At 43.7% G+C, this 27,276-nt stretch overlaps 1 protein-coding gene across 1 annotated transcript in view; it reads right to left on the bottom strand.

Moving 5' to 3' along the window:
• LOC126100545 (UDP-glycosyltransferase UGT5-like) overlaps window positions 1–27,276 on the bottom strand; it is a 120,151-nt gene that overhangs the window by 35,564 nt on the left and 57,311 nt on the right. The window contains exon 4 of the mRNA XM_049911163.1: window positions 2,522–2,744. Coding sequence (XP_049767120.1) covers window positions 2,522–2,744 — 223 coding nt within the window. The remainder of the gene's footprint in view (window positions 1–2,521; window positions 2,745–27,276) is intronic.

Below are 27,276 nucleotides of genomic sequence, written 5' to 3'. Positions count from 1 at the left end.
CAGCACAAACTAATATATTGAGACAGATATGCAAATGATATAATTTGTTTAACAGATGAGCCACAGACTCGCATAGAACATTTCATGACAACTTAAACTTCACCCACCCACAAATACAGTTAATTGTTGAAACAAAAACAGACAGAAAATTTCTTAGATTTCACCATACACAAGAGAAACAATAAACATGGATTCACGATCTACAGGAAACCCACCATCACCAGCACCATTATTCATAACCAATCCAATCACCCAATAACTCACAAAGAAACCAGTATCACATATTTACTACACAGACTGAACAAAACACCCAGGAACAAACATGATTACACACAAGAACTGCACAGAATAAAACAAATTGCACAGGAGAATGGATGTGATGCAAGGAGAGTAGATAAAAAAATAACAAAATACAAAACAAAACAAAAAAAAACACACACACCCACACAACACAATACATCACAAATCAGCAGACAGTGAGCAACAAATGGCACATAATGATTACACCAACACTCACACTCAGGGTGGATAATATACAACAGAAACAAGGACTCAACATAGCATACAGAAAAACACAGTACAAAGCAGACTTGGGAGAAATATCAACAACACTGACAAATACAGCCAATCTGGTATTTACCATCTTATTTGCAACTGCTGTCAATCTGCATATGCGAGTCAAACATGAATTTCAGAACCAGGTATACACAACACCTCAGAGCACTGAAAAGCAATAGCTCACACTCAACACTCGCAGATGACCTCTTAGCACACGATTTCCATCCAACAAACTTTAAAACTGACTTACAGATCCTCAAAACTAGTAGCAGCTTATACAAAAATTAACTATAGATGAAAACTATCACATTCAAAAGTCAGTAGCCCAATGAAAGAAAGTACTAAATGAATACACAACACTGTGCAATAAAACTCTCGTTGTCACAATTGAAGAACTACACGAATAACACCCACACCAAACCAACTCATGAGAAAAAAATACACTCATTCTCTCTCTCTTCTGCCCCAGTCCTGAACACACACACACACACACACACACACACACACACACACACACAAACCAAACACCACAAACGGCAATTACACTTCTAACTTGCTCGCCTCATCCAGACAAACATGCCACGAAACAAATGAACACTACACAGCTATAACAACACGTAATGACGGCGAAAACTCCGCCCATGTTTAAAAATTCGTAGAAAGTGTGTTATCAAATGACCGTAAGTCACAGGCATCAAAGTATTCACTTCGCCAAAACATATGAGAAAACAGTCAACATCAAAGGCGTAAGTTAAACACAAAAAACGTGTTATACACTCATTTACGTTCGTAAAGGCATAACAAACAGAAAATAAGTATTACGTTTTGCTGTTTGCAGATGACAAGTTGTAGATTGTGTAGCAAACTAGCTACCAACAAAATGGCTCTGAGCACTATGGGACTTAACATCTCAGGTCATGAGTCGCCTAGAACTTAGAACTACTTAAACCTAACTAACCTAAGGACATCACACACATCCATGCCCCAGGCAGGATTCGAACCTGCGACCGTAGCAGTCGCACGGTTCCGGACTGAAGCGCCTAGAACCGCTCAGCCACCGCGGCTGGCAGCTACCAACATAAATACCCAATAGCTTCATGTAAGGTAGGTAAACTAATGCCTACATCTACACTAACTAGAACTTTAGACGTTACGGAATAAACATACAGTGCATCTGGTCGTTAATTCATATCTCAACTGGGAACTGTAAACAAATGGTGTATAATGTTTTGCAACAGTTATTCATTCACAATTTTGAACATTTTGTGCCAAACGTTTCTGTAAATGTTAATATGTAACAACAATTTTACATTAAGAAAATAAAATAGTCCACTGAAGATAGCGGGAAAAGTGCTGAAATATGTCTGGGTGAAACGAAACTGAAAAGGTGTCTTGCATATGGTGGAATTCCTCATCCTACAGAAATGTATGACAAAATGGACTATACATTGAATCTGCGCAATTCTTTTTTATCTCTGCGAACTAGAAAATAATTCGCGCAGTCGTTTACTAAGTTTCGCGCAGCACAGTTACTACGACAAATAACGAAAAGAAATTCTGCCCTTTGTAGAGCAAAAACATCAAGCTCTAAGATGCAAGAAAATAAAATTTCTTTGGCAAATCGTTCTCTTAAAATCTGACGTTAAGTATTTCATGCCACCCGGCATATTTGCTCGAGCACTTCACCGAGACGGTTCGTAGCTCCTTCTGTCACTATCACGCGTGTTGCAGTGACAAGATTCGAATGCGTTTGAATTCAAACGTCAGTAGTTGCAGCAAACAACAAGCAGCGGTACAGATATCATCCTAGGACACTTCCGCAGCTAAAACTTGCAGTCGTATTTTGTCTCCCGAAGCAGTCGTGCAGGACGTGGCCTTAATGTATAACTGAGAAATAAGTCTAAAAAATAAAACAGCCCCCCCAACAAATTTCTTGTAACGTCTTCTCGCACACGGCACTCACCCAGTATGTCGGACTGCGGCAGCCACTTGCCGGTCTTAACATTCGGCGGTTGACCGGGCATCGAGTCCGTCTCCCATTTCCACAGCACTCGCTGCGTCAGCTGCGAAAACACCTTCAGGAAAGCTGAGCGTTTTTCCTCTGGCCAATGGGCGCTTTTCACGTTGGAACCCATACTGAAGTATATCGCTCCATCTGTGGCCTCGTCCAAAAACTTCTGTATGTCCTGCGGAAGAGGAAAAATACGAAAAACATTTAGACAACTAATAGAATATTTTTGTAAGATTTAATATTGGCTGTAATTACATTCTAGTTCTGTATTTAATATGACACATGCGCTCCCTGGATCGTTTCCTGTACCAGGCAACACAAATTTATAGGTTGTTCATTGCAGGAAGGTTATTGCCATATAATAAATAGACGTGTCCAGAAGTATTCAACATTCTTAATAGTGGAAGCACTGAATCGTAGGAATACTTTTGCTACTGGTAGTAACGTAATAATCATGAGGTGTGGATCAAATCTTGTATTGGCCATACAATGATCTTTATACAGTGGATAGTTCCCAACTAGCTGTATACTTAAGAGAGTAACGAGGAACCGACAAACATCTTACGTTTAATGAAGTGGCGCGTGATGCATCAGCTGAGCACTGTCGGCGGATGGCTCCCACCCCTTGCACATGCAGCGGCCTTGTAAACTTGTTGTAAACGGAATGTAGCAAGGAGTACGTTTTCTTCATTCATCCTACACTAACACCGTCTGAACAAAGATTAATTGACCACATTTTGATCAAATCTTGAATGTGTTGTCGAATATACGTCTCCAGCACAATTGGTAGCACAAATACGCAGCACACTAGTTATCACGGGGTGTACGGAAACAGTGCCAGATGCGTGTATCTGACGTAACGACTTGTTTACTTTCCATCCAGATACTGACTTATGCGTCAGCAGTAAGTAACAGCGATCACTACGATGGCGAGCTTTCCCTATACTCTTCGTATATTGCTTCTTAACACATCTTGCAACGTCATTCAACATCTGCGTTACCAAGTTAAGAGCAGTTTGAGGAAGCATGAATGATAGTAGTCTCAGTAACGCTGCAAAGTGTTACTTTGTTACCTCTGTACGTACTTTGTGCCAAATATGACGTTAACATACAATAAGTGTTACCCTCTGGGAGGAATTTTGAAGTTTGACCGTGTGTTTACCTAATGGACAGAGGGTGTCGAACATGAATTTAGTATAAATGGCAGTTAGTACAAAGGATTTAATTTTGGATGCTAAGAAAGTCCTCGTGAATTTAAATATAATTTTGCAACATGGACTTTCAATCTTTTCCTCTTTGTAAAGTGCAATGAACACACACGACTGTCAGACGAACTGAACAGTGTATAGCAGTAGTTATCATTTGCATAAACTAGCAATCACGGAAAGATAAATGGCTCTTTACTCCTGTTAATAACAATCACTATCTCAATCACTAACCATCAGCACCAAAAATTTATCACAGACATCACGAGACTAAGTGAAGCATGACAAGAGTCCAGGTTTAATTAACACACAAACATCACAAATGCAATAACATAACAATGTACAAACACTTCTTTACCTTTTCTCATTTGTGGAAATACTTCAGATTTCTTTAGCAAAAACAATATTTAATTTAACTTCCTCATAATAGAAAAGAATATAGTGGGGCCCATAAACTGTCATTTACTCTACAGGTAAATTCTATGACTATTTCAGAGACAAATTGCATTACACCTACACGGATTTCTAACTCCACTTGAATTTGTTTGTATTTCAATACTATATAGCAATTCATTCAACTGTTATCCTCAAATAAAACTTCAGTAATTGGTTCATGGTAATAGTCAAATGAATATTAAATTTCTTGTAAGTCAAATTATGTGCCATTTTCATTACCTGTGAAGCAGGTGGTTTAACTAGCAACATTTGTACACTTTAGCACTGAAACTTTAGCACGTTAAAATTAGAAACAATTTATTGGTCATCCAGGAACAGGATACCCGGTCTTTAGGATAGGACCCTAAAGCGATTTTATAGTCAGAACAATTTCAAGTTCACACACGTCTTGTTTTTATCACTTGAATTATTATTGAAAAAGGAGACACACAAACATACTGGTCCATACTGAGATACATATGTGATTTCCTGAAGTTGGCGGAGCAGTGGCGCATCAGTGGTGGCAAACATGTGGCGGCTACCTGGTCACACTTCTTGCAGTTTATGGCTCTTTTCAAATTTCTTCTTGGCGACATATTAATCATTTTTCAGCCATTCCCTAATATGAGAGCACCATATTACAGCCGAAACCACATCCGAGGCAATTTCAACATAAATCGGCTTCTGAATGCCTCACTTGGCACGTAGGGTGCTGACTCTATAACAGCTGGCCACGGACTTTGTAATGTGCACTCTCCTCTCTCTCTCCCTCTCTCTCTCTCTCTCTCTCTCTCTCTCTCTCTCTCTCTCTCTCTCTCTTGCCGCCCAGACTGACTGCCAAATTCACCTTTTCCCACGCACCAAGCCCCTTCTGCAGCGGAGGGGGTTTCCTGCACCTTTTCCTTTATATAGTACAACTCCCCTAAGTACGAAACAGTATTCAAAGTACAATTTCTCTTTTATGAGCTTACATATTTTATACTGTTTCATTATTTTAAAACATTATTAAATATTTACAATATATACTTCACAAACTTCCACTTCCCTCTGACAATTCAAAGATCTTAACTAGTACATAACAATCACTTCAAAGCTACATACACATAATTATACTGTATAAACTACTTACAATCGTTAATGGTGTTACAAGTGTTGTAATGGGTCTTGTTAATACTTATCTGTATGTGAATTTTTGCTGCTTTATCGCCAGATGTTACGATTTTATTGTTCCATAGCACATTTCGAGTCAGTTTCTTTCGGGGCGCCTAACTCTATCAACGACAACCTTTCCAACCTAGTTGTATACATGTTTCACTATCAATGTATCCCAAGAAATCGACATGAAGATGGTTAGTGTATGATTATGAAACCTCAAGTATACAATCAGGTGACAAAATTCAAAATCAAATGGTTCGAATGGCTCTGAGCACTATGGGACTTAACTGCTGAGGTCATCAGTCTCCTAGAACTTAGAACTACTTAAACCTAACTAACCTAAGGACATCACACACATCCATGCCCGAGGCAGGATTCGAACCTGTGACCGTAGCGGTTCTGCAGTTCCAGACTGAAGCGCCTACAGCCGCTCGGCCACTCTGGCCAGCAACAAAAGACATGGGACAGCGATGTGCGCATACACAGGTGGAGAGGTAAGATGGTAGTGCGCTGGCTGAGCTGCCACTTGTACTCACATGGAAAAGTTTCTGGCATGACTACGGCCGCACAGAGGGAATCAACAGACTTTCAACGGGATGTGGTAGTTTTGAACTGGTTAATATTTTTCAAATCTGACAAACTATTTGCAGACATTATTTTTATGGTTCCTCCTTGGTTTATAAAAACCAGTGGACAAAAAATTTTCTACTTTCTGTTATTTGATAACTGTAAATTACAACCTATGATATGTTAGTATTGGGACAATCTATGTTCTGGCGAACTCTACATTGTTGCCAGATGTATCGAAGATGGCGGCGATTAAATCATGGAAGATGGCGGCATGGAGACTTGCCAAAAGCACATGACGTCATCCAAGTCAGCAGCTGTGACGTCATTCAAGACGGCGGATTTTGGGCTACCTGCACTAACCTAACACCCCCGCCCCTCCCAAAGATTATAGGTGGGAAGTTCAAATTCCAACACCAGGATAATGCGTCACACCTCTAACCGAAGAAAATTGTGGGAAGATAGGTCATTTGGGCTACCCCCACTAACTGAATCCACCCACCCACCATCTCTTCCTAGGAACTGGCGCTAAGGTTGAAATTTAGTGCTAAAGATAGGTAAATTGGGCTATCTCTACTAACCTAATAAAATCGCAGGAAGACTGGTCACTTGGGCTGTCTCCACTAACCTAAGTCACCTGACTGACACCTCCTCCTAGAAAGTGGCGCCAAGTTTGAATTTTGGTGGTAAAGAAAGATCACTTGGGGTTTCTCTACCAACCTAACGTAATTGCAGGAAACAAAGCTCACCTCCACTGACATGTCACCTGCCCACCACCTGTTCATAGTGATTGCTGGGAATAGGGCTCTGCCTGCACTGGGCTGCTGGAGAGAGGAAACAGTGTTCTTATTAATTTTGGAACAATCTATATTCATAGTGATACAGAAAACACCCTATGATGTGCCACACAGCATACAGACTTGAAAACCACTCCTAAATAACTCATGTGTAATGCTCTGCACACGCACTTGCTATTTGTAAACTGTCAAAATAACACATTGCACAGTCTACAGACCTGCAAACCACTCGTAAATAATGCAATACATTTATGTCCAGAGAGCCAAACAACTCGTAAATTGTCAGAATAATAATCTATCTAAAAGACTCTGAAAAACGTGCTTGCTAATCGTCAACTATCGAAACCAGGCATCAGTCTTTATTTAAACAATTAGAGACAGCATTACCATCCAGTGTGTTTGCCAGGACGTCTGCACTCCAGCTGACCTAGTACACAGTGCCACCACCAGAGGGCACTTTTGTCCAATCCATGACAATCCAAAATGGCAGCCATGACATCAGCTGACAACGCAAGTACCATTATCCAAGATGGCGGCGAACAGTGTGTTCACCATGAGGTCTAGACCTAGTACACACTGCCACAACCAGAGAATGCTGTCATCCATTGCGTGATGTAATCCAAGTTGGTGGGGTGAAATGGCGATAAAAGTACCTTGCCTGTGGTGGACACAAGTCTTTATTTTGCAGATAGCCTCTCCACCACGAGATCTAAACTGACCTAGTACACAATACTGCCACCAGAGGGTACTGTCATCCCTCCTGTGACATAATCCAAGATAGTGCTCTGGAGGTGGAAAATGGCGCGAAACTGACTCAGCCTGCACTGGGCTGCTGGGGAGAGTAATTTTGAAACATTTTATTTAGTGAGTATATTTATCACAATGACACAAAACACTCACCCTGATCTGCTTGGGGTCACAATACACAGTCAGCAGACCTGTAAACGACTTCTCAATAACGCTCTCCAGACATGCAGTACAGACATGCAAACTCCTCCTAAATAATTCAGTACACTGATGTGCAGGTACGAAATCAACTCGTAAACTGTCCAAATAACACAGCCTACAGACACACTCACAAAAGAATCCAACAGACACACAATCAACACGTGCAAGCACCCTCTGCCACTCTCTGTCCACTAGACCACACAGGAGGCTACTGGCAGCCCCAGCAAAGTGACGCGCCCATCAGCTGTCAAACTACACACAGGTGCCATCAAACATGAGGCGGCGGCATCCCTTTCATATTTGATACCTGAGAAATTCCTCTGGAAATACGTGTTCACCTAGGCACTGTTACTGACGCAACGGGGTGGAGGAGCAGCTGCACCAGGGGCATACAAGCTGTCACGGCCGCGAGCTGCCACTGGACGCAGGTGACAGTTGTCTCTATTTTTGGGTGTACAGTCAGTGTTATACAGACTCAGAGAACTCCAAGGCGCGCTCACGCAGCTACAATATGTGGGACACCTCCGGGCAGCATGTGTCTTTACCATTGATGACAGAGTTGCACAGGGCGCATTGTTCCTAGTGTGACATTAGAGATGTGTCTAACCATACTTAACTGCCTAGCATGACTGACGCAACACCGTGCGTAGGTACATACCGTTGCTTGGGTGTCTAGGTGTCTAGCAATGTTCCCAATGTTATACTGAAGCCACATGCTATCTAAAATAATAACCAAGTCGACATTGTGGAAATTGTATAGTGTCTCAGAAATAGTTAACGCTCGCTTTCATTATGTGTCAGCTTGTATGCATTGAAATTCTTGCCCTAACAGAACCTGTTTACGAAAATAGCGCAGAATGACGTCAAATGCAGTCTTCCACATTAACCTAAGGTGGTACCCTCTCCGTCACTTGTTACCATTCTGCTTTCAACACACACAAACGTTCCCACCGCTATGTAGAGGCTCCTATATCACAGCACAAAGGATGTGAATGAACCGAGAATTATGGTTAGCTCTTTTCGAAGTTACCTCCTGAATTACTGATGCCATCGGGATAGAAGCACCAGCCACATTTTCTTTCTTTCTGCAGACAGGACTTTCAGCAGTAAAATTATTTTGCACAGTTCGCTAAATTGCATTGACAGGTTTACCGTTAACAATCGCAAGTAGACAGTGCTTTAATCCACATACATCCGTCAGCAGGGTATATTTCCGATACTTTGCTCATTGTCAAATGTCTTTCAACTGAGACCATAATCGTAACATTTAGTTGTTATATATATATATATATATATATATATATATATATATATATATATGTGTGTGTGTGTGTGTGTGTGTGTGTGTGTGTGTGTGTGTGTGTTATTAGGATGATTGATTCTACCTGTGCGTGCTCGGCCTGCAGTGCTGGTGACCTGTGAGGGGGTGATTCAAATTTCCCTTTAATGAATGGAGCTGTCAGAATGGAGAGGCCTGTTGGAGTGTAGGAATGTGTATGAATTAAGGTGTTGTCCTCTAGACTACCGAATACCAAACTAATACTTAGTATGTGTTGGATAGCTTTTGTGATTCCGTGGAAATTTGAGAATGAATATGGAGGTGGGTTCGCACTGGACCGTCATTCTCTTCTATGTAAATTGTTCAGTTGACTGCTTCTGCACATTTCACGCTTTTATATAGTTGAGAAAAGTTCGGTTGTGGGGCGTGCATCTAACATGTGGAAGACACGTTTGCCAGTTCTCTAGACATAAGAAACACCTTAGTTGACCTCGTAAATTATAGGGATGATTTCGAATCTGTTACATCACTCAGATCAGTATTCACTGGTGGAAATATCATTTTTCGTCTGTTTGTTTCCAGTTACTCAGTGGTCTAGACCACACTCCACCTAGCTAAGGTTTCGGGTTTGCATAGAAATAATTCACAGTCTATATCTTCGAAATTATGTTGCATGAGCGATCGGTATGATACTGCAGTGTTCGAACCATGCGAAATTAGGTATGTTCTTGTAATCCCAGAGTCTGGAGATGGGTGCAGAAACACGAGCAAGCAGTCAGGTCTGGACCAGAAACAGCAAAGTGGTTGTACCAGGGGGGGGGGGGGGACGAGCCAGTCTTTGCATAACAGTTCTGAGAGTGACTTAGATCTGCTGACGGCTCTCTGATGTAAAAGGGATTATTTTGTATAGCAGAAGATATGAATTGTATGTTTACTACATCGACATGGTACATGGTGATATATTGCTGGGTTCGAGATCAGTTTCATGCTCTAGTATTCAAGCTCCTTTCCTTAGAGGGAGAGCAGTGTAATTGTGTAAGAGTCTTTCCATATTTGACGACATATATGACAATTTGCGAGGTGTAGTTGTTGGTGTAATATGGTGATTAGTGTAAAATAGTTTGTTGCCACTGAATGTCACATCTGTAGAAAGGAAGAAAAGGTGGATGGTGCTTTCCTAGGACTGAGGAGCATTGTGATGTATAGACAGTGTGAGTGTGGGTATACCATAATTTTTTTAGGTGCTGTACAGATGTAAAAGATAACTGCACAGTTTGTGTAAAATGCGTATATATCGTATTGTAAGGTTACTGTGGCTTACATTGTGTAAAATGTGTATATATTACATTTAAAGTTAGTTTGATTTATGTTGTGGATTGACTAGAGAGGATGACTGTGTCCTATCATGAGGGACGTATAGATTCGACACATTGATAACCGTGAGGGTATGAGAGAGATCTTTTATGTGGAAAATTATGTGCACTATAGATACTGAGATTCGTTCCAGAAGCACAGTCATCAAGAGGAGACATTACCTGTACATCGATCAGTGTCAGACTGTAGCAGCAATCTTAATATTTAATTGTAGTTACACTGGTAAATATGTTACTGGCTTCCAATATTCTTGTGAGTCTCATATGTATTTGATGATCTGTAGACAACTTTGCGGGTTTAACTGTCAACGCAATTTAGCAATCTGTTCAAAATAATTTTACTGCTGAATGTCCTGTCTGCAGAAAGAAAGAAAAAGTGGATGGTGCTTCGATGCTGGCGGCATCAGTAACTCGGCGGGTAAATTCGATAAGAGCCAATCCTTTGTGCGGTGATATAGGAGCCTCTGCGTAGTGGTGGGAACGTTTGTGTGTGTTGAAAGCAGAGTGGTAACAAGCGATGGACTGGTCCGTGAGGAAGAGTGCATTCGACGTTATTCTGCGCTATTTTCGTAAACAGGTTCTGTTAGGGCAAGAATTTCAATGCATACAGGGTGACACATAAAGAAAGCGAGCGTTAACTAGTTCTGGAACACTATACAATTTCCGCGAGGTTGACTCGGTTATTATTTTACATAGCCATGTGGCTTCAGTATAACATTAGGAATACACGGTGTTGCATCAGTCACACTGGGCGCACCCTGTGCAACTCTGTCATCAATGGTAAAGACACGTGCAGCCCGGAGGTGTCTTGCATATGGTAGCTGTGTGAGCACTTCAGTGTACAGCATTATTTAGGAGGCGTTTGCGTGTCTGTGCTGGAATTATTTTTGCAAATTTGGAGTTGTTTGCTAGTCTGGAGAGTGTTATTTAGAAGTAGTTTACATGTCTGCTTACTGTGTATTGTGACCCCAAGCTCATCCGGGTGAGTGTTTTGTGTCTTGTGATAAATTTACACCCCTAAATACAATGTTTCAAAATAAAAGGAGTACACTCCCTCCTTACTCTCCCCAGCAGCCCAGTGCAGGCTGAGTAATTTTCGCGCCATTTTCCCCCTCCAGACCACCAATTTGGATTATGTCGCAGGACAGATGACAGTACCCTCTAGTGGCAGTACTGTGTACTAGGTCAGTTGGACTCTAGATCTCATGGTGGAGAGGCTGCCTGCAAAATAAAGACTTACGGTCCATCACAGGTAGAGTCCTTTTCGTGCCATTTCACCCAATATCTTGGATTACGTCATGGAATGGACGACAGCACTCTCTGTTAGTGGTAGTGTGTAATAGGTCTAGACCTTGTGGTGAACACACTGTCTGCCACCATCTTGGATAATGGTTCATGCGTCATCAGGTGATGTCATGGCTGCCACCTTGGTATGTCATGGAACAGATGACAGCGCCCTCTGGTGGTGGTACTGTGTACTAGGTCAGTTGGAGTGCAGACCTCCTGCTGAACGCATTGGATGGTGGTGATGTCTGTAATTGTTTAAATAAAGACTGATCCCTGATTTCGACAGCTGACGATTAGCAAGCATGTTTGCAGAATCTTTTAGATGGATAATTATTTTAACAATTTACGAGTTGTTTGGCTGTCTGGATGTAAATGTATTGCATTATTTACGAGTGGTTTGTAGAACTGTAGGCTGTGCAATACGTTATTTCGACAGTTTACAATTAGCAAGTGCGTGTGCAGAGCATTATACATGAGTTATCTAGGAGTAGTTTGCAGGTCTGTATGTCGTGTTGGATGTCAGAGCGTGTGTTCTCTATCACTGTGATAATAAATTGTTCCAAAACAAATAAAGTAGACTCCTTCCTCTCTCCACCAGCTCAGTGCAGGTTGTCCTTTTCCCAGCAATCCTTAGGAAGAGGTGGCGGCCAGGTGACTTCGGTTAGTGAAGGCAGCCTAAATGACTTACCTTCCCGCAATTTTCTTTGGTTAGTAGAGATAGCCCAATTGACCTACCTTTACCACTAAAATTTAACCTTGGCACCAGTTCCTAGGAAGAGGTAGTGGTTGGGTGACAGGTTAGTCAGGGTTGAATAAGTGACCTATCCTCCCATGATTTTCTTAGGTTAGTAAAGGTGTGATGCATTATCCTACTGCTGGAATTTGAAATTCCCGCCATTTTTCTGTGGGAGGGAATGGGAGGGGGGGTTGGGTTAGTGAAGGTAGCCCAATTGATCTGTCTTCCCGCTAAAATCCGCCATCTTGAAAGACGTTATAGCCGCCATCTTGGATGATGTCATATGCTGTTGCCAATTGTATACACCGCCATCTTGGACACATCTGGCACCAGTGCAGAGTGCGCCAGAACCTAGGTTGTCCCAGTACTTACATTTACTGTGTTTCTTCACTTAATGCACTGTTTCTAGTAGTAATGTTTACTTCTCCGATTTTCGGATGCTGACAAAACGACTAACACGTGGAACAACAAATATTTTCTTAACGTATAACATGTTAGCCGACTAGAAAAAGATATGTGTTTCGATACTGTGCTGAAACTGCGTTTTGTTTGTGTTTCATGGTGTATATGAGAGCAAGAAAGTACAGGGTGATTCAATACCACAACTTTAAAAATGTGTATTTAATGAAAGAAACATAATATAACCTTCTGTTATACATCATTACAAAGAGTATTTAAAAAGGTTTTTTTTTTCATTCAAAAACAAGTTCATAGATGTTCAATATGGCCCCCTCCAGACACTCGAGCAATATCAACCCGATACTCCAACTCATTCCACACTCTCTGTAGCATATCTGGCGTAACAGTTTGGATAGCTGCTGTTATTTCTCGTTTCAAATCATCAATGGTGGCTGGGAGAGGTGGCCGAAACACCATATCCTTAACATACCCCCATAAGAAAAAATCGCAGGGGGTAAGATCAGGGCTTCTTGGAGGCCAGTGATGAAGTTCTCTGTCACGGGCTGCCTGGTGGCCGATCCATCGCCTCGGGTAGTTGACGTTCAGGTAGTTACGGACAGATAAGTGCCAATGTGGTGGCGCTCCATCCTGCTGAAATATGAATTGTTGTGGTTCTTGTTCGAGCTGAGGGAACAGCCAATTCTCTAACATCTCCAGATACTGTAGTCCAGTTACAGTAGCACCTTCGAAGAAAAAGGGACCAAAAATTTTATTGGCTGAAATGGCACAGAAAACGTTCACCTTAGGCGAGTCACGTTCATACTGAGTTGTTTCCCGCGGATTCTCAAAGCCCCATATACAGACATTGTGACGGTTGACTTTCCCGTTAGTGTGGAAAGTTGCTTATCACTAAACACATTCTTTGAAACGAAACAATTGCTGACGCCTAGTCAACAGCGCCTCAAGCGAACAAATGTACAACTAAATGAAACTTTATAGCTCCCTTAATTCGCCGACAGATAGTGCTTAGCTCTGCCTTTTGTCGTTGCAGAGTTTTAAATTCCTAAAGTTGTGGTATTCTTTTTGAATCACCCTGTATAATGGAAACAATCCTTTTGTATTCACTGGTGCTGAGTGACTCTTGTTGATCGGTCACATTTATGGTACTGTGGGTACATTTCATAGTCAAAGATTTCTTATAATTACATACTCGTAAATTCATTTTCAAGTAGCATTCGAATAATTCTTGGAACTTATTGGTGTGGAATGATATTGAGAAGTCCACTGCTAAAATTAGGATTTTTCTGACTTTACATTCGTGTTAGTTCTACTTGCTGGGAACTAATATTCATGTTACTCGGTTTTTCTTTGCGGGTTCTCACTGCAGTACAATTATTAAGTAAACTGCCTTTATTTTCGATGTGTTTTGTGTTTTGATATGGATGTCTGGAAGGTGAGATATTTATGAAAACATAGATAACAGAAGCTGGTGCTATCAACTTTGAGCATCACAAAAAAATGGCTCTGAGCACTATGGGACTTAACATCTGAGGTCATCAGTCCCCTAGAACTTAGAACTGCTTAAACCTAACTAATCTAAGGACATCACACACATCCATGCCTGAGGCACGATTCGAACCTGCGACCGTAGCGGTCGCGCGGTTCCAGACTGAAGCGCCCAGACCCTGAGCATCACAGTTGCGGCTACAAGTACTTGGTTGCAGGCGAACGCTTGAAATACATCATAATGTTAATTTGTGCCCTATTCATGGGGACCATGAACTTGAAACATGGGTAGAGTAATAATTCTGTCATATAGTGAGGTGAAATCTTTTAACTTACCTTTGATAATGAAAAATACTATAATCTTTTGTCTGTATATACTAATCATAACTTTCTGCTACTATTATTTATGTTGTGTGGCTTCGTCGTCAGCTTTATGACAAACGAGGTGACATTTGATCGACTGTTTGCAATGCACAGGTGACAGTGTGACTGAGTCATTCTGGAGTAGAACCAGTTTGTGAACTGATTAGGCCTACCTTCTGTTGTGACCAGACGAAACTAGTTTCATTTGACCATAACTGTGGGTTGTTTCATTGTTATGGGAGAAGCCTAATCAAACTAGAACACATAAAATATTCACTTTATTACATGAATTAATAAAATAGTTACTTAACTTTGACACATTTCTTTGATTTAAAACTGTCATGGACCAGCAGAGCATCACTTGGTGTACTAATTAACAAACTGTTCTCTTGAGGTACAATGCTCAACATTAGTAACAGTACAATTTCATGTGCAGCTTTAATACTTGTTGGTCCTAGGCGATAGTGTTGACTGCTGTAGCTGAGGTCTCGAATTGGGCTGAGCTCTTGCTGGCTGAGACTATAGTGACCTCAGGGTGAGGACGCTGCTGTTGCTGAGATGGGAGAGACGGGGGGGGGGGGGGGGGCGTGGTCTTCTGGAATGCCTCCCATTGGTTGCTACAGACTGCAATGAGCCCTCGCTATTGTCTGTGGCATTGATTCGCAAAGGCGATTTTTGGTGTCGTTCCATGCTCTCAGGACAGTACCAATCCTTCCATATTCCATTTTGAGATTCTGACGAAAATGAAGTGTTAACCTACACGACAAAACGCTGTACTGCTACATAAGTCATCACACCGAACAGGACTTGCAGACACTAATAGAGTATGCAGAAGTTACCGGTATTGACTAGTTTTGTCATGGCTCGCAATCCAAACGGTTTTAATATTCTGAGACACCTTGGTCCGCGTAGGCCTTTTAGGATCCATCAAATTCTACTAGGAGTATCGTATCTGCCATCTTACGTTCACCCACTCCTCCTGTTTTTATAGTTTTGCACTCAAGTTTTTTTAACCTTTTATACACTCCTGGAAATTGAAATAAGAACACCGTGAATTCATTGTCCCAGGAAGGGGAAACTTTATTGACACATTCCTGGGGTCAGATACATCACATGATCACACTGACAGAACCACAGGCACATAGACACAGGCAACAGAGCATGCACAATGTCGGCACTAGTACAGTGTATATCCGCCTTTCGCAGCAATGCAGGCTGCTATTCTCCCATGGAGACGATCGTAGAGATGCTGGATGTAGTCCTGTGGAACGGCTTGCCATGCCATTTCCACCTGGCGCCTCAGTTGGACCAGCGTTCGTGCTGGACGTGCAGACCGCGTGAGACGACGCTTCATCCAGTCCCAAACACGCTCAATGGGGGACAGATCCGGAGATCTTGCTGGCCAGGGTAGTTGACTTACACCTTCTAGAGCACGTTGGGTGGCACGGGATACATGCGGACGTGCATTGTCCTGTTGGAACAGCAAGTTCCCTTGCCGGTCTAGGAATGGTAGAACGATGGGTTCGAGACGGTTTGGATGTACCGTGCGCTATTCAGTGTGCCTCGGTCGTATGCAGTCCTGATTGTGGCGCTCACCTGCACGGCGCCAAACACGCATACGACCATCATTGGCACCAAGGCAGAAGCGACTCTCATCGCTGAAGACGACACGTCTCCATTCGTCCCTCCATTCACGCCTGTCGCGACACCACTGGAGGCGGGCTGCACGATGTTGGGGCGTGAGCGGAAGACGGCCTAACGGTGTGCGGGACCGTAGCCCAGCTTCATGGAGACGGTTGCGAATGGTCCTCGCCGATACCCCAGGAGCAACAGTGTCGCTAATTTGCTGGGAAGTGGCGGTGCGGTCCCCTACGGCACTGCGTAGGATCCTACGGTCTTGGCGTGCATCCGTGCGTCGCTGCGGTCCGGTCCCAGGTCGACGGGCACGTGCACCTTCCGCCGACCACTGGCGACAACATCAATGTACTGTGGTGACCTCACGCCCCACGTGTTGAGCAATTCGGCGGTACGTCCACCCGGCCTCCCGCATGCCCACTATACGCCCTCGCTCAAAGTCCGTCAACTGCACATACGGTTCACGTCCACGCTGTCGCGGCATGCTACCAGTGTTAAAGACTGCGATGGAGCTCCGTATACCACGGCAAACTGGCTGACACTGACGGCGGCAGTGCACAAATGCTGCGCAGCTAGCGCCATTCGACGGCCAACACCGCGGTTCCTGGTGTGCCCGCTGTGCCGTGCGTGTGAGCATTGCTTGTACAGCCCTCTAGCAGTGTCCGGAGCAAGTATGGTGGGTCTGACACACCGGTGTCAATGTGTTCTTTTTTCCATTTCCAGGAGTGTAGATACGCTATATTCCCTCAACCTTACAGCTTTCCTTTCTTTGTTTGCCACTGTCTTCCTGTCCGAGCTGTTGATATTCAAACAAATGGTTCTCTTTTCTCCGAAGGTCTTTTAATTTTCGCTTCAGCTGTATCTATCTTTCCCTCAAGTCACGCAGGATTTTGTGATGTCTCTGGGGTCGTTACTGCTGTTTATCCTTATTAAGCAAAATCACCCCATATAAGTAAGAGACTTCATGAAGAAAAGCAGAATATCGTGACGAAGTTACAAACACTGGAACGCTTATTCTGCCAGAGCAGGCCTCAAATACTTCCACTGCTATAGCTGGGTGGTCAGCGGAGAGCTCGGGTTCGATTCCCAGTACAGCCACGGAATTTTTTCTTGGTGGAACGACTGGAATGCGAGTGTTCAGCCTCATGATGCCAATTGAGGCGCCACCTGTATGAGAATTCGACTTGGTCTGGAAGGCCGGCAACAGCCGGGAGAGCGGTGTACTGGCATCACACCCCCTCCATGCTACAACCGAATGACGCCATTTGGCTGAGGGCGATATGGCGTGCGGTCGCTGTTAAATGGGCCATCAGTGCCAGTAGACAATTCTTAGCTTTTAGGCTTAAGCACCTGTCTGTCGTTCATTATTTACATGCTCTGAGCAGTTACCGATCCTTTGGCCACATTGCTTTCATCATTCATTGAACTGTAGAGTATGTGATTCTGTTCTCTACTCCATGTGTCATAAATTTCTCCACCTCTACTAACCTTGAAGTTTCCAAGTACTACACTTTTACATTCTGGAAAGAGTAGATGAAAGTATTGGAAGGGGCAACCAGTAACGCTGAGAATGTGTAGTATAAGTAAAATTGTGAATACCTGAAATAGTCAGCACTGAGACAGCGATTTGTAAATTTAAAACTCGTACGTTTTATTAAATTCTGTGTGTGTTCAAGATACACTGAGACCTTGGCCAAATGAAGATTTTCATAAGACTGCCACATATGAGGGGCATTCAATAAGTAATGCAACATTTTCTTTCTGAGAGAAGGTGGTTTCATTGGGATTCCAATACACCATCTTATTTCCCAGTCTTTTGGCTACAAGACCATATTTTTTAACATAATCTCCGTCCAATGCGACGGCCTTACGCCACCTCTCTGGGAGGGCATGTATGCCCACATGGACCACTCTGTTGGTCGACATTGGAGATTCCCATGGAGTGGACCTTTCACTGGACCAAATAGGTGGAAGTCGGAAGGCGAAAGATCTGGCGCGGAGGGTGGATGAGGGGGAACAGTGCACTGAGGTTTCGTGAGCTTCGACCTATACTTGAGTATTGCTCATCAGTGTGGGATCCGTACCAGATCGGGCTGACGGAGGAGATAGGGTTATTTGGTAACCGTGATAGCGTTACGGAGATGTTTAGCAAACTCAAGTGGCAGACTCTGCAAGAGAGGCGCTCTGCATCGCGGTGTAGCTTGCTCGCCAGGTTTCGACAGGGTGCGTTTCTGGATGAGCTATCGAATATATTGCTTCCCCATACTTATACCTCCCGAGGTGATCACGAATGTAAAATTAGAGAGATTAGAGCGCGCACGGAGGCTTTCAGACAGGTCGTTCTTTCCGCGAACCATACGCGACTGGAACAGGAAAGGGAGGTAATGACAGTGGCATGTAAAGTGCCCTCCGCCACACACCGTTGGGTGGCTTGCGGAGTATAAATGTAGATGTAGATGTAGCTCCTCTCATCTGCGCGGACTTCTGCGAGGCCTTGCACTGTGACGGCCCAGGGTAGCTTCCCTGGCATACAATACAAGTTCGTCCAAGTTCTACCTCGGCGGTTCCCAGAAGCCAGACTGGCTGTCTCAATGACCAGTAGATTCCCAGCTGGGGGGGGGGGGGAGGGTAAATGCCGAGCAAACTGTGGCAGACATGGAAGCAACTGCAGCATGAGCGAATGACTGGGTCCCTGAGTCTGCAAGCGAAGCGTAACGACATCGTGGAAGCCAAGAGATATTGTCACACAAGTCACAAAGCAGAGTTTTCGGTAAAAGCTACATTTTGTCTAAGGAGTGCGTGATTGATTCTCTTGTAAAATTTTTTTGTTTATTTATAGACACAATTACATGTTTATGACACACTCACAACCGTTTTCGGCCACACAATGACCATCTTAAGATGCTATAACAATACAAAAGAAAATTTATATTAAAACCTAAAAAATGAATGCAATATTTAACCACGCTTATTAGTAATATAATTGAATTTATGCGAAATACATACAGTTCATACCTAAAGGCGGCATACACTCAAGACAGATTCATGCCTTGTTAAACTAGCTATAAAATGTAAAACACCGGTCTTATATAGATATAAAAATTTGTTAGATTTTCTTCACTGTCCTTGCGCTAGATGCGCGCGTCCTCTATAAGATAGTCATAATTTTTCAAAAACCTAAAATGTACAAATTTACTATTAATAATTAGGTCAAATGTTCATAAAATTTAAGGTTACAGAACAGATCGTTAAATCAGTTCAAATGGCTCTGAGCACTATGGGACTTAACATCAGAGGTCATCAGTCCCCTAGAACTTAGAACTACTTAAACCTAACTAACCTAAGGACATCACGCACATCCATGCCCGAGGCAGGATTCGAACCTGCGACCGTAGCGGTCGCGCGGTCCCAGACTGAAGCGCCTAGAACCGCTCGGCCACACCAGCCGGCGTTAAATCAGTAAAATAACATTTCAGAACAAGGAGAAAACATTGCTATAGAGGAAAATAATAGTAGCACTCATAGTGTGTATTTCCGGCTATTGCCTGTTGGTGCCGTTGTCCATTGGTACGGCAGGGACGACGCGGGCAGGACGACGAGTGCAGTGCTCTGCTGCAGGTGGATGGCGCGCTCCTCTGCCTTAAAGGTTGTTGACCTCTGCTACGGCCGGCAGTAGACAGTGCAATACTCGACTGCCGGAAGGCTCCATCCTCGGCTGAAGCGCGTATGTAGCAAAAACGATTCGCTCAGGTGAACAGATCGTCGTAGATGTTGAAGTACGCGTCTGTTGCAAATTCATTCTGTTCACTGAGGAGCTTGTCAGGTTCTCTGCGTCTCTTAACATAAATCTCCATTTGTTCTAAAATGTCTAATCGCTTACTTTTTGTAACTTCATGTAGAATTTGGAGCTGTTCTTCGATGTTACCAATATTATTACCCTCCTCTTGCATATGTAAGCCTAGCGCTGTCTTATTACTGGGGTACGTGTGTTCTTTAAACCTTACATCAAAGGACATGCCTGTCTGTCGGATATAGCTTTTTTCGCATTCTTGACATGATATTTTGTAGACCCCCGATTCACTATATTTATTACTTTTCCGTGGCAAATTATAACGCACTAGTCTTTCTGAATCATCGAAAGTCCTAAATGCAATATTAACCCCGTTTCTTCGGAGTATATGTTCGAGTTTATCTGATGTTTTGCCTATATATTTGGTAGTGGCGTACTTATCCTTTTGGGTTGTCAGTTTTACCTGCCGTTTCTCGTTCCTTTTTATCTTCTTCTTAATTTTGCTACGTATAGACTTAACTATATCTGGTCCATAATCATTTGCAAGGGCGACCTGTCTTAATATGTCAAGTTCTTTTTCCACTTCCATTTCACATAATGGAAGTTTCACTATTCTGTGTAACATACTATAAAAATATGCATGTTTCTGGCGTAGTGGGTGATTGGAGTGGGCATTGTTAATCACGTCCGTACCGTCGGTTTCCTAAATATTTGGAACGTATGTCTACCATTTTTGTTATGAATCGTCATATCTGGGAAATGCCGGAAATACAGCGCCATCCGGCGTCACAAATACACTCTACAAGTGCTACTACTGTTTTCGTATATAGCAATGTTTTCTCCTTGTTCTGAAATGTTATTTTACTGATTTAACGATCTAATCTGTAGCCTTAAATTTTATGTACATGTGACCTAAATATTAATAGTAAATTTGTACATTTTATGCTTTTGAAAAATTATGACTATCTTATAGAGGACGCGCGCATCTAGCACAAAGACGGTGAACAAAATCTAACACATTTTTATATCTATATAAGACCGGTGTTTTACATTTTATAGCTAGTTTGACAAGGCATGATTCTATGTTCAGTGTATGCCGCCTTTCGGTATGAACTATATGTACTTCGCATAAATTCAGTTACATTACTAATAAGCGTGGTTAAATATTGCACTTATTTTTTAGGTTTTAATATAAATTTTCTTTTGTATTGTTATAGCATCTGAAGATGGTGATTGTATGGCCAAAACCGGTTATGACTGTCATATACATGTGATTGTGTCTAAATAAACAAAAAATTTTTACAAAGCAGAGCGTCTTAAGGAGGCCTAGGTACAACGCAACAATAAGTAATCATGTGCTGAACTAGCAGAGAAAAGCCTCTGAAAGGTGAAGCTGCGAAACTCTGAAGCCACTATGACAGCTGACAGCGAGATAAGACCAGGTCACATGACAACCATCCCCACCGCTGCAGAGAGCACGGGAAGCGCCAACATAAGTACGTCACCGTCTTAACTAAAGTCTGGTTGCTGAGTGCAGATTGCTGACCGCCCAGACCGTGGTCTGAGCCCTTGTGTCCGTTGTAGCTATCCAGTGAGAGGGGAGGCTACGGAGTACGACTCTCGCCACACCTCGCTGTCTTCGATCGTCTATCGAGCCATGCATCTGGCCGGAAGGTCGCTGCTGATGCACTATCGACTTCCGACTCAGCAGTGATGGGGCGCAGAGGCCTCCGTCACGCTGCAGGCCCCATAGGGGCTTCTTCTGTGTGACCTGGAAGCTGTCCATCTGCCTTCGACGGAAAGGGGGGGTTACTGCTGCTGGTTATCCTCTTCCTGTGGCAGACACCGATGATGCCGGCAACTGTCCACTAAATGGGGGCTGAGGGCAGACCCCTGCGATTCAGAGAGTGTTTAGGTACCAGAATGAGATTTTCACTCTGCAGCGGAGTGTGCGCTGATATGAAACTTCCTGGCAGATTAAAAGTGTGTGCCGGACCGAGACTCTATCTCGGGACCTTTGCCTTTTTGGTTGGTAGGAGACGAGGTACAGGCAGAAGTAAAGCTGTGAGGAGGGGCGTGAGTCGTGATTGGATAGCTCAGTTGGTAGAGCACTTGCCCAAAAGGCAAAGGTCCCGAGTTCGAGTCTCGGTCCGGCACACAGTTTTAATCTGCCAGGAAGTTTCAGTATTTAGGTGGACCTGGGGCGGTGACTGTCGAGTGGAAATCTTACAAGTTAACAAGAGGACTCTCGAGATCGATACTGGAGTCCGGGGCCACCGCCCGACGCTTCGCTGGATTGGCGGATCCGCAAGTCCGGTGCGTAACAGCCCTGCTCCGTTAATGAGGCCACTGGTCTGCGTGGCGCTTTCCAAGACAATCCTGTATTGCGTTAGTGTCACTCATGTTTACTTGGCGCTCTCTGCGTGGCTAGATCCTGATCACTGCATCCTGCCTGACTCTCTCCTGACGACTATAGGAGTCTGGAACCGGACTACTATAGTATTTTTGTGGGGAAAATTCACCGAAGTCGCTTCTACAGTTCCCCGTAGGTAGCACATTACACTTTAGAGTCGATCATTGCGCCATGAGGGTGGACAGCAAACAGAATAATCCCTTCACAGTCCCAGAAAACGGTTGCCATGACTTTGCCATCTCATGGTGTGGCTGGGAACTTTTTCTTCAGAGCAGGGGTGCGTCGTTTCACGGAGACCCACACTCCGTCGGAGGTTCGAGTCCTCCCTCTGCTTTGTCTTGTTCTTAGTGTAAGTTACTTTAAGTTAGATTAAGTAGCGTGTAAGCCTAGGGACCGATAACCTCAGCAGTTTGGTCCCATAGGAACTTACCAGCGCCACGATGGACTGCCATTTCCTGTTCGAAGTGAGAGACACATGTTCCACGGTGTGTGACGATGCTCGACAAAAAACTGTCACAATCAGCTTCGTAACGAGCAAGCAAATCCGCACAGGTGGTCCACATCTAAATCTACATCCATACTCCGCAAGCCACCTGACGGTGTGTGGCGGAGGGTACCTTGAGTACCTCTATCGGTTCTCCCTTCTATTCCAGTCTCGTATTGTTCGTGGAAAGAAGGATTGTCGGTATGATTCTGTGTGGGATCTAATCTCTCTGATTTTATCCTCATGGCTTTTCGCGAGATATACATAGGAGGGAGCAATATACTGCTTGACTCTTCGGTGAAGGTATGTTCTCGAAACTTTAACAAAAGCCCGTACCGAGCTATTGAGCGTCTCTCCTGCAGAGTCTTCCACTGGAGTTTAACTATCATCTCCGTAACGCTTTCGCGATTGCTAAATGATCCTGTAACGAAGCGCGCTGCTCTCCGTTGGATCTTCTCTATCTCTTCTATCAACCCTATCTGGTACGGATCCCACACTGCTGAGCAGTATTCAAGCAGTGGGCGAACAAGCGTACTGTAACCTACTTCCTTTGTTTTCGGATTGCATTTCCTTAGGATTCTTCCAATGAATCTCAGTCTGGCATCTGCTTTACCGACAATCAACTTTATATGATCATTCCATTTTAAATCACTCCTAATGCGTACTTCCAGATAATTTATGGAATTAACTGCTTCCAGTTGCTGACCTATTTTGTAGCGAAATGATCTTTCTATGTATTCGCAGCACATTACACTTGTCTACATTGAGATTGAATTGCCATTCCCTGCACCATGCGTCAATTCGCTGCAGATCCTCCTGCATTTCAATACAATTTTCCATTGTTACAACCTCTCGATACACCACTGCATCATCTGCAAAAAGCCTCAGTGAACTTCCGATGTCATCCACAAGGTCATTTATGTATATTGTGAATAGCAACGGTCCTATGACACTCCCCTGCGGCACACCTGAAATCACTCTTCCTTCGGAAGACTTCTCTCCATTGAGAATGACATGCTGCGTTCTGTTATTTAGGAACTCTTCAATCCGATCACACAATTGCTCTGATAGTTCATATGCTCTTACTTTGTTCATTAAACGACTGTGGGGAACTGTATCGAACGCCTTGCGGAAGTCAAGAAACACGGCATCTACCTGTTAACCCGTGTCTATGGCCCTCTGAGTCTCGTGGACGAATAGCACGAGCTGGGTTTCACACGACCGTCTTTTTCGAAACCCATGCTGATTCCTACAGAGTAGATTTCTAGTCTTCAGAAAAATCATTATACTCGCACACAATACGTGTTCCAAAATTCTACAACTGATAGACGTTAGAGATATAGGTCTATAGTTCTGCGCATCTGTTCGACGTCCCCTCCAATCCTTTGGAACGCTACGCTCTTCTAGAGACCTACAGTACACCGCTGCATGAAGGGGGGCAAATTCCTTCGCGTACTCTGTGTAAAAACGAACTGGTATCCCATCAGGTCCAGCGGCCTTTCCTCTTTTGAGCGATTTTAATTGTTTCTCTATCCCTCTGTCGTCTATTTCGATATCTACCATTTTGTCATCTGTGCGACAATCTAGAGAAGGAACTACAGTGCAGTCTTCCTCTGTGAAACAGCTTTGGAAAACGCCATTTAGTAGTTTGGCCTTTAGTCTGTCATCCTCTGTTTCAGTACCATTTTGGTCACCGAGTGTCTGTACATTTTGTTTTGATCCACCTACCGCTTTGACATAACACCAAAATTTCTTAGGATTTTCTGCCAAGTCAGTACATAGAACTTTACTTTCGAATTCATTGAACGCCTCTCGCATAGTCCTCCTCACACTACATTCGCTTCACGTAATTTTTGTTTGTCTGCAAGGCTTTGGCCATGTTTATGTTTGTTGTGAAGTTCCCTTTGCTTCCGCAGCAGTTTTCTAACTCGGTTGTTGTACCACGGTGGCTCTTTTCCATCTCTTACGATCTTGTTTGGCACATACTCATCTAAGGCATATTGTACGATGGTTTTTAACTTTGTCCACTGATCCTCAACACTATCTGTACTTGAGACAAAACTTTCGTATTGAGCCGTCAGGTACTCTGTAATCTGCTTTTTGTCACTTTTGCTAAGCAGAAAAATCTTCCTACCTTTTTTAATATTTCTATTTACAGCTGAAATCATCGATGCAGTAACCGCTTTACGATCGCTGATTCCCTGTTCTGCGTTAACTGTTTCAAATAATTGGGGGCTGTTCGTCACCAAAAGGTCTAACATGTTATCGCCACGAGTTGGATCTCTGTTTAACTGCTCAAGGTAGTTTTAAGATAAAGCACTTAAAAATTTCACTGGATTCTTTGTTATGAACGTTTGAGTCTCCCAGTCTATATCCGGCAAATTAAACTGTCCACCCAGAACTATAACATGGTGGGGAAATCTACTCCAAATATTTTCCGAATTATCCTTCAGGTGTTCAGACGCAACAGCTGCTGAGCCTATAGAGACATCCAATTACCATGTCTGAGCCTGCTTTAACAGTGACCTTCACCCAAATTATTTCACATTTCGGATTTCCGTCAATTTCCTTCGATACTATTGCACTTCTTACCGCTATAAACACGCCTCCCCTTCACTGTCCAGCCTGTCTCTGCGGTATACATTCCAATTTGAGTTTAGGATTTCATTACTGTTTACGTCTGGTTTCAGCCAACTTTCTGTCCCTAGTACTATATGGGCGTTGTTATACCTTTCTATAGACGCTCCTGCAGTTTACTATTAGCACATTAATATTGTTATTCCCTGTTGCATTTTGCCTACTCCTACCTTGCCGCGTCTCAGGAGCCGTCTTGTCGGGCCTAGGGAAGGAATTCTCTAACCTAAAGAACCCCCATGTGCACTCCACACGTACTCCGCTACCCTTGTAGCCGCTTCCTGTGTGTACTGCACGCCTGACCTATTCAGGGGGACTCTACATTTCTCCACCCGATAGCGGAGGTCGAGAAATTTGCACCCCAGATCTCCGCAGAATCGTCTGAGCCTCTTGTTTAAGCCCTCCATTCGGCTCCAAAACAGAGGACCGCGATCGGTTCTGGGAACGATACTACAAATAGTTAGCTCAGAGTCCACCCCGCCTTCACTAATTCCGCCAATCGCCTGTACGAACCGAGGATGACCTCTGAACCCAGACGGCAGGAGTCATTGGTGCGACATAAGCAACAATTTGCAGTCGGGTGCACCCAGTGCTCTCTATCGCCGCCGGCAGGGCTTCCTCCACATCTCGGATGAGACCCCCCGGCAAGCAGACACTTGGACTTGTTCCCCGACCTTTCCGCTATTTCGCTAAGGGGCTCCTTCACCCGCCTAACGTTGGAGCTCCCAATCACTAATAAACCCCTCCCCCCGTGTGCCTGCTCGGACCCTGCTGAAGGAGCAGCCACATGTCCACTCACAGGCAGAGCGGGCGATGCCACACGGCCAGCCTCCACATTGACCCTCCGCCTCGTGCGCCGCGAACGCCGCTGAACCCGCCACTCCCCTTGAGGAGAGGGTGGCCCAACCGCGCCCGGTACCCGCGAAGATGTCTCGACAGCAGGGACAGTGGGTGACGCATGTAACACCTGGGGTGTACCTTGCGAAGCACCAGACTCCCCACTGCCGCTACACTCCGAGGCAGCAGCCTGAAGACGACTGACCGCGGCCATCAATACGTTCAGCTGTTCGCGAACAGTGGCCAGCTCCTCCTGCGTCCGTACACAGCAGTCACACATCCAGCCCATCCTAAGAAATCAATTTACTCTAGAGAGTTAATCAACTTTTAACTAGACTGCTAATTCACTAAAGACTGCTGATTGTTGACTAAACTGTGGTTGCTAGCCACTTCTTGTAGAAAACAATGAAGATAGGACTACCTGTCTCTGGACTGTATTAAAAACAAACACTAGCACTACTGCCACTATGGCTGACTAAAGAGACTCTCTCTGACTGTATTCAAAACAAACACGAAATCTATGGAAAACTATTAATAGCACCCGACAATTAAAGCTTCCTAAAAAAATACACACGGAAGAAGAAGTGACAAGTAAAAAAATACAGCTAATACTTAAATTAACGTAGCTCGCTGCACAGCAGACGTGAAGCAGACGGCAATTACGACGACACTGACACTATGGCTGACTGAAGGTGTAACAACTACTGTAAATAGTATAAGATTTTTTTTCTTTCTGAATTTCGGTAAATTAATGTAAGCAATGTTTTGAATTTCTTTTCTTTTCGTGTCATGTTAAAGAAACTGTGAGCAACTTTTGAAATGAATATTATTATTTATGTTAGATTTTAAGTCATGTGACAATCA

The sequence above is a fragment of the Schistocerca cancellata genome, chromosome 9 (genome assembly GCF_023864275.1).
Source record: "Schistocerca cancellata isolate TAMUIC-IGC-003103 chromosome 9, iqSchCanc2.1, whole genome shotgun sequence".
In the NCBI taxonomy this organism is placed as follows: domain Eukaryota; kingdom Metazoa; phylum Arthropoda; class Insecta; order Orthoptera; family Acrididae; genus Schistocerca; species Schistocerca cancellata.
Note: the sequence above shows the minus strand (reverse complement) of the source record. Positions and strands in the feature narration are given on the sequence as shown.